Here is an 8253-nt window from a genome sequence, read left to right as displayed (position 1 = left end):
AGCATGTGGGAACAGCAGACTGGGATAAGGATTGATTGAATATGTCCGTAAACACACCAGCCAGCTGGTCTGCACAATTCTCTTTAGCAGGGCCACAAGAATGGAATGGTCTACCGTATCAAAATCTTTGGGCAAGTCAATAAAAATAGCAGCACAACATTGCTTAGAATCAAGGGCAATGGTGACATCATTGAGGACCTTTAAGGTTGCAGTGACCCATCCATAACCTGAGCGGAACCTAGATTGCATACCAGAGCGAATACTATAGACATCAAGATAGCCAGTCAGTTGATTATTGACAAGTTTTTCCAACGCTTTTGATAAACAGGGCAAAATAGAAATGGGCCTATAACAGTTAGGATCAGCTTGATCTCCCTCTTTAAATAAAGGACGAACTGAGGCTGCCTTCCAAGTAATGAAAACCTCCCCAGAAAGGAGAGAGGCTTGGCGATGATAGGGGCAGCAACCTTAAAGAAGAAAGGGTCTAAACCATCTGACCCAGATGTTTTTTGGGGGTCAAGTTTAAGGAGTTCTTTTAGCACCTCGGACTCAGTGACTGCCTGCAGGGAGAAACTTTGTAGCGGGGCAGGGGAAAAAGAGGGAGAAGCATCGAGGATAGTCGCATTGGAAGGGGTGGTAGATGAGGAAATGTTGGACGGGCTGACTTAATGAAGTGGTGATTATAGAGTTCAGCCATGTGCTTCTTGTCAGTAACAACTACATCAACATTAAGGGACATGGGCAGCTGTGAGGAGGAGGGTTTATTCTCCAGGTCTTTAACCGTTTTCAAGAACTTCTTGGGGTTAGACCCACAGAGAGAGAACTGCTCCTTTAGGAACTAACTTTGGCCTTCCGGATAGCCTGAGTACACTTATTTATCATTTGCCCGAACTATAGCCAGTCAGCCTGAGTATGCGTGTGCCGAGCCTTTTGCCAAATGTAATTCTTGAGGTAGAGTAACTCCAAGATCACGGTCGAACCCGGGGCTGAACCTGTTTTTTTAATTCTCATTTTCTTTATGGGGGCGTGTTTGTTAACAATACTATTGAACATGTCAAAAAAGAAGGTCCAAGCATCTTTGACAGAGGGGATCAAGCTGATTCTATACCATTTTAGAGGCCAGTTCATGAAGGAAGGCTTGCTCATTCAAGTTCTTTAGCAAGCGTCTATAACAAATCAGGACCTGTGGTTTCACTGAGAAGCCATTACGAACACAGGCTGTAAAACAGTGATCACTAAGGTCATTACAGAAAACACCAGACTGATACCTATCAGGATTATTTGTGAGGATAACATCGAGGAGAGTAGCCTTTTCTGGGTGCTTGGAGTCATACCTTGCGGGATTGGTGATTAATCTGAGAAAGGTTTAGGGAGTCCCATTGCTTTAGGACCTGGTCAGGTGGTTTAAGCATATCCCAGTTTAGGTCACCTAGCAGGACAAATTCAGACTTAGTGTATGGGGCCAGGAAAAAGCTTAGGGCAGGTAGGGTACAGGCCGGTGCTGATGGAGGACGATAGCACCCAGCAACAGTCAACAAAGAGCTATTTGAAAGTTGAATGCTTAAACCCAGCAAATCAAATTGTTTGGGGACAGTCTTGGTGGAGACAACCGAGGACTGAAGGTGATCCTTGGTAAAGATTGCCACTCCCCCACCTTTTGGAAGATCTGTCTTGCCGAAAAAGGTTATAACCAGAAGGTTAACATCAGTATTCAAAACACTCTTCCTTAACCACGTCTCAGTAATAACCAAAACATCTGGATTGGAGCTGTGAACCCACACTTTCAATTGATCCATTTGAGGTAATAAGCTTCTAGTGTTAACGTGCAGAAAACCCAGGCTTTTACGAGAGCAGATATCAGAGCACAAATCAGAATTGGGTCTAGCATCAGTAGATGGGCCGAAGTGTACATGCACATTTCCAGATATCATCAACAGTAATACCAATCAAGGCACGGCAGAGGACAGCAAGAGCTCTGCAGTGCTGATTTATGACATCTGAATGTTCATCAGATGGCAACAAGATCATATTGTACAGCAATTTCATCAGGTAACATGAATACAAAGCCGGCGAGAGGTGGTTAGAATAGGATGGGAGGCCAAAAGTCTGTGTAACCAAAAGAGAGAGAGTCCCGAGTGTGGGAACAAACAGTCTGTCACACATTTTCCACAATTTGCTGTGTTACAGCCTGAATTCAAAATTAATTACATTTGTTTTTCTCACCCATCTACACACACAATAATGACAAAGTGAAAACATGTTCTTTAGAAATTATTGAAAATGTATTGAATTACAGAAATAACTAATTTACATAAGTATTCCTACCCCTGTGTCAATACTGTGTAGAAATGCTTTTGGTGGCGATTACAGCTTTGAGTCATCTTGGATATGCCTGTATCAGCTTTCCACATCTGGATTTGGGGATTTTCTCCCATTCTTCCTTGCAGATTTTCTCAAGCTCTGTTAAGTTAAATGGGGAGTGGTGGTGAACAGCAATCTTCAACTCTTTCCACAGATGTTCAATGTGTTTTAAGAGGCCCGGCCAAAGCTCAGGCTTAAGGACTTTCACATTCTTATTCTGAAGCCATTCCAGTATTGATTTGGCTGTAGGCTTGGGGTCATTGTCTTGTTGGAGCTTAAATCTTCACCCCAGTAGAAGGTCGTTTGCACTGTGACGCAGGTTCTCATCAAGGATTTGCCTGCATTTGGCTCCATTCATTGTTCCCTTTAGCCTTACCAGTCTCTGCCGCTGAAAAGCATCCCCATAGCATGATGCTGCCACCACCATGCTTCACCGTTAGACGGGTGATGAGCTGGGCTAGTTTTCTCCAGAGATAGTGCTTTGCAGTCACGCCAAAGAGTTACATTTTTGTCTCATCAAACCACAGAAACCTTTGCCTGTTTGCAAACTCCAGCCATGCTACCATGTGCCTTTTTCTTAGGGGTGGCTTTTGTCTGGCCGCTCTCCCATCAAGCCCATATTGGTGAAGTGCTGTAGAGACTGTTGTCCTTCTGGCAGGTTCTCCCATCTCAGCCAAGGAACTCTGTAGTTCTGTCAGTGGTCATTGGATTTTTGGTCACCTCCCTGACTGAGGTCCTGCTTACCAGGTTGCTCAGTTTGGTTTGGCGGCCAGTTCTAGGATGAGTCTGGGTAGTAACCATATTTCTTTTAATTTCCCAATGATGGAGAAACTCAACACTCTAGAAATTGTTTTATATCCTTCCAGATATATGCCTCATCACAATTCTATCTCGGGAGATCTACGGACAGTTCCTTAGACTTCACGGTATACTGTAGTTTCTGCTCTGACATGCACTGTCAACTACTTTTTTATATAGACAGGTCTGTTTCTTTATAAATCATGTACAAACAATTGAATTGGCATACTCCAATCAAGTTGTTGTGACATCTCAAGGATGATCAAAGGAAATTGGATGCACCTGAGCTCAATTTGTAGTGTCATTGCAAAGGGGTGTGAACTTATGTAAATGAGATATTCCTGTATTTCAATTTGAACAAATTTGGGAAAAAATCTAAAACCATGTTTTCACTTTGTCATTATGGGGAATTGTGTGTAGATGGGTGAAATAAATTATATATTTAATCCATTTGAATTCAGGCTGTAACACAACAAAATGTGGAGTAAGTCAAAGGTATGAATATTTTCTGAAGGCACACTGTATATAGATGTGAATAATCAAAGCAACAACTTTTCATATTTCTTATTGAATTTAATTCCAGTTGAGTCTTGATTTTCAGTAAATATAGTTGAAGTTTTTCACAATTCCTGACATTTAATCCTAATAAAAATTCCCTGTCTTAGGTCAGTTAGGATCACCACTTTATTTTAAGAATGTGAAATGTTAGAATAATAGTAGAGAATTATTTATTTAAGCTTTTATTTCTTTCGTCACGTTCTCAGTGGGTCAGAAGTTTACGTACACTCAATTAGTATTTGGTAGCATTGCCTTTAAATTGTTTAACTTGGGTCAAATGTTTCGGGTAGCCTTCCACAAGCTTCCCAATAAGTTGGGTGAATTTTGTTTCCCATTCCTCCTGACAGAGCTGGTGATAACTAGAGTCAGTTTGTTAGGCCTCCTTGCATCCTATTCACTGTATTCAGTTCTGCCCCAACACAATTTCTATAGGATTGAGGTCAGGGCTTTTGATGGCCAGTTGGGATAGTGTTCTTCGGCTTGCATAGCTCCTTTTCCTCCAAACCATAAGGAAGGGTCATTATGGTACTAACAGTTTACTTTTTGTTTCATCCAGACAAACAGAGAGATTTCTCAAAAAGTACTTCCTTCTTCCCCCATGTGCAGTTTGCATTATTTAAGTCTGCTCTTTTTGTATTGTCGGTTTGGAGCATGCCTTCTCCTTGCTGTGGCGACCTTTCAGGTATATGTTGATAATAGGACTGTTTTACTGTGGTATTATCTCTCTCTTCTCCACAAGGTCTTTTGCTGTTGTCTGGGATTGATTTGCACTTTTCGCACCAAAGTACGTTATCTCTAGGACCAGAACTTCATCTCCTTCTTGAGCGTAATGACGGCCTTGCGTGTCCCATGTGTTTATATTACATACATTGTTTGTAAGTATGACTTTTGTACCTTGATTGGAAATTGCTCCCAAGGATGAACCAGAACTTGTGGAGCTTCTACATTTAATGAGTCATTGTTAGGATTTTTTTGATTTTCTATGTGTGCATCTTAAGAGCACTGGTTCTGAAGGTAGGCCTTGAAATACATCCACAGGACCACCTCCAATTATGTCAATTAGCCTATCAGAAGCTTCTAAAGCCATGACATAATTTTCTGGAATTTTCCAAGCTGTTTAAAGGCACAGTCAACTTAGTGTATGTAAACTTCTGACCCTCTGGAATTGTGATACATTGAGTTATAAATGAAATAATCTGTCTGTAAACAATTGTTGGGAAAAATGACATGCACAAAGTAGATGTCCTAACCGAGTTGCCAACACTATAGTTTAACGAGAAATTTGTGGAGTGGTTGAAAAACGAGTTTTAATGACTCCAACCTAAGTGTATGTAAAATTCTGACTTCAACTGTACAAGCATGTATTATCCATGTTAAGATGTACAGAACATTTCAGCAGACAATGTGGATATTCTAATCATGTGACATCAATCTGGCAAAATACACAAATTTGATGATTTGTAAATGGTTTGTTGCAAAAAAAAAGCTGTTACCTCATCGTTTAATCAGTCTGGTTGATTGACATGAGAGATGAGGGGCTGAGTTTTTACCATCAGTATTATTACAGGATTCAAAGAATGGAAAGAGTTTCTCTTTAAAGGTGCGAAGAGTGGAATAGTAGATGTGAGACCTGTCTCCACATCATAAAAGGAGACCTGACCCTCCTCATAGTCCACAAACACCCTCACCTTCTGGGGCTTCTCAGGGAGAGGAGGACTGTGGAACACGGTCCAGAGTCCATTCTCAGGGCTCAGTGTGATTATTATTTTTTTTTTTCATTCCTATCAAAGGACTCTCTGGCCACTCCTACATCCCAGTCAGTCTTCCCCTTAACCATCCCTTTCAAGGGTCATGGCATAACAATCTAACYTTTTTTGGATTGTCTGGAAGATTCTGTGGTGCGTTTCCATGTCTTACTTGTTTTCCATCTTCAGATAGGATGAGTTTGGGATGTGCTGTATCAGGGTCCAGAGTCACATCCACTGCATACTGCTGAATCCTCTTCAGTTTGACTTCAGGCAGCTTCTCCATCTCTTTATTCAGTATCTCCTCCAGCTCACAGTCCCCACACACAGATCGCTGTGAACAATGAGCTCAGGATTTCCTGCTCCAGATCTTTAATGAACCCTTCAGCCTGCCTCTCTACTGCTTTCTGCTTCTCCTCAATCACTTCAACAAGCTCAGGCTGTTTTTTCTCAATGGAGCGCACCAGAGTACTGAAGAACTGCACACACTCTGCTATCTCTCTCTGTGTCACTCTTCCTCTATAGGGACAGTGTCATGAGTCTTGTGGTCTCCCTCAGTGCAGAACTGACACACACATGTCTGGTCAGTCCTACAGAACAACTCCAGGAGTCTGTCATGCTTCTTACACATCCTGTCTTCCAGGTTCTCCACAGGGTTGATCAGTTTGTGTCTCTTTAAGGCTGGAGATATCTGATGAGGCTCCAGGTGAGTCTCACAGTAAGAGGTCTGACACACCAGGCAGGACTTCAGGGCCTTGCGCAGATGTCACAAGGCACTTTTCTGGGTTCGAAGGGGACTCGTCTTTACCTTTGTCTCTCATGCTTTTACAATTCTTTACAACCTCTCTGAAGGTTGTGTTGACACAAAGCTTAGGTCATCTGGAGAACTTCCCCTGACTCAGTGACACAGGTTCTTGCTATCCCAGTACTTTGTGATACAGACCATGCAGAAGTTGTGTCCACATGAAGTGGTGACTGGCTCAGAGCACAGGAACTGCTCTTCAGACTGCTTGAGGAAGCCATATMTAGAGAAGAGCGCAAAGTCGAAACTGTAAAGAATAGTTTTGTTTTTTACTGCAAACACTCTCTGAAATACTTCAGATCAAAATACTAATAGACTCCAGCTCCAGATTATAATCAATCAATAATGCATTAAATATGAAGGCTCCCGAGTGGTGCAGCGGTCTAAGGCACTGCATCTCAGTGCTAGAGGCGTCACTACAGACMCCCTGATTCGATTTCAAGCTGTATCACAACCGGCCGTGATTGGGAGACCCATAGGGCGGCGCACATTTGGCCCAGTGTCGTCCGGGTTTGGCCGTGTATGCCGTCATTGTAAATAAGAATTTGTTCTTAACAGACTTGCCTAGTTAAAGAAAGGTTACATTTAAAAAATAAAAATAAAAAACATTTTATTTTTTATTAAAATATATATATTAACAGAGAATTTTCCATTTTCTGTAATGACTCTGCTCTCAATAGTTTTAGTGCCATTGTCAACAGGGCATTTAAGGAATACTAACCGATCTTGATTCAAGTTGTTTAACCCTAAAACATACAGTAGAAATTAGGACATTTACTCAATATAGTTAAACATAAGTACCACAGATAAAGAAAACAGGAGATTACCATAAACTGTACACAGGTAACATTTCTTCACCAATCTCCACTCACCTATGTCTGTGTAAAAGAGTGTGGGCGTGTTCTCAGATTTTTTTCCCCCCCTGTGCTGTAGTATCAAAAAACCACCGGAGAATCAGCGTCTTTTAAGAGACTTTTCTGAAGAGTTTGAGGGTGTTTTGCTCGTGTGCGCTACATACAGTAGTAGGTATATCCCACCCAGTGCTGCTCTGGAACAGAATGAACTCTTCACGTGGCTGATGTGCCGTTTTTTAAACATTCTCGCTTTCACTTATACCAACCACCAGTTTGTCAAGCCAGACAATGGGTGGAGAACTAAAGCTCAATGTATTTTCTGTTTGTAGGAAAATGCCTGTGCTCGCTGCATGTTGAAATCCTGCATCTGCTGCTTGTGGTGCCTGAAGAARTGTCTAATGTACCTGAATCAAGTAAGTGTTCGATCAGAATCAGATTGATTGTCATCTGAGATGTTGATTAGGTCATATCATTGACGGCAATCTATTTGACAAGGGAGACTCGTTCCAAGATGACAGCAGTCAGACATTGTTATTGATGATACTTCTGTCTCTTGTCTGTTTTCACCACAGAACGCGTACACGGCGACAGCGATCAACAGCACCAGTTTCTGTACGTCGGCGCGTGACGCCTTCGTCATCCTRGTAGAGAATGCCCTCAGAGTGGCCACCATCAACACCGTGGGGGACTTTGTCCTCTTCCTGGGAAAGGTAACGGCCGCACAGCGACGCCATTTTAGGATTGTTTATTGTCAGTTCAATTTTTGTGTATTTTACAAGCATACTAATACTATTCAATCTATCACTGTCTCTCTCTTTTTCTCTATCCTTGTCTCTCTCTTTTTGTATCTTTCCCTCCCATCTTTCTCTTCGTCCGTATGTGTGTGTCCAGGTACTGATCGTCTCCTGCACTGCGTTCGTCGGCGTATTGTCGCTCAACTACCAGCGGGACTACACGGTGTGGGTGCTGCCCCTGCTCATCGTCTGCCTGTTCTCCTGGCTGGTAGCCCACTGCTTCCTGTCTGTCTTTGAGATCGTGGTGGACGTGCTCTTCCTCTGCTTCGCCGTGGACACCAAGCACAACGACGGCAGCCCCGGCCGAGAGTTCTACATGGACAAGGCCCTCATGGTGAGGG

The 8253-nt window shown here is 42.5% G+C and overlaps 1 protein-coding gene across 1 annotated transcript in view; it reads left to right on the top strand.

Moving 5' to 3' along the window:
* Positions 1–8253, top strand: part of LOC111971630 (choline transporter-like protein 1) — a 43811-nt gene that overhangs the window by 19904 nt on the left and 15654 nt on the right. The window contains exons 12-14 of the mRNA XM_070446332.1: positions 7448–7531; positions 7691–7828; positions 8010–8246. Of these exons, the coding sequence (XP_070302433.1) occupies positions 7448–7531; positions 7691–7828; positions 8010–8246 (459 nt within the window). The remainder of the gene's footprint in view (positions 1–7447; positions 7532–7690; positions 7829–8009; positions 8247–8253) is intronic.

The sequence above is a fragment of the Salvelinus sp. IW2-2015 genome, linkage group LG13 (genome assembly GCF_002910315.2).
Source record: "Salvelinus sp. IW2-2015 linkage group LG13, ASM291031v2, whole genome shotgun sequence".
NCBI lineage: Eukaryota > Metazoa > Chordata > Actinopteri > Salmoniformes > Salmonidae > Salvelinus > Salvelinus sp. IW2-2015.
This window is presented reverse-complemented; position numbering and strand designations above follow the sequence as displayed.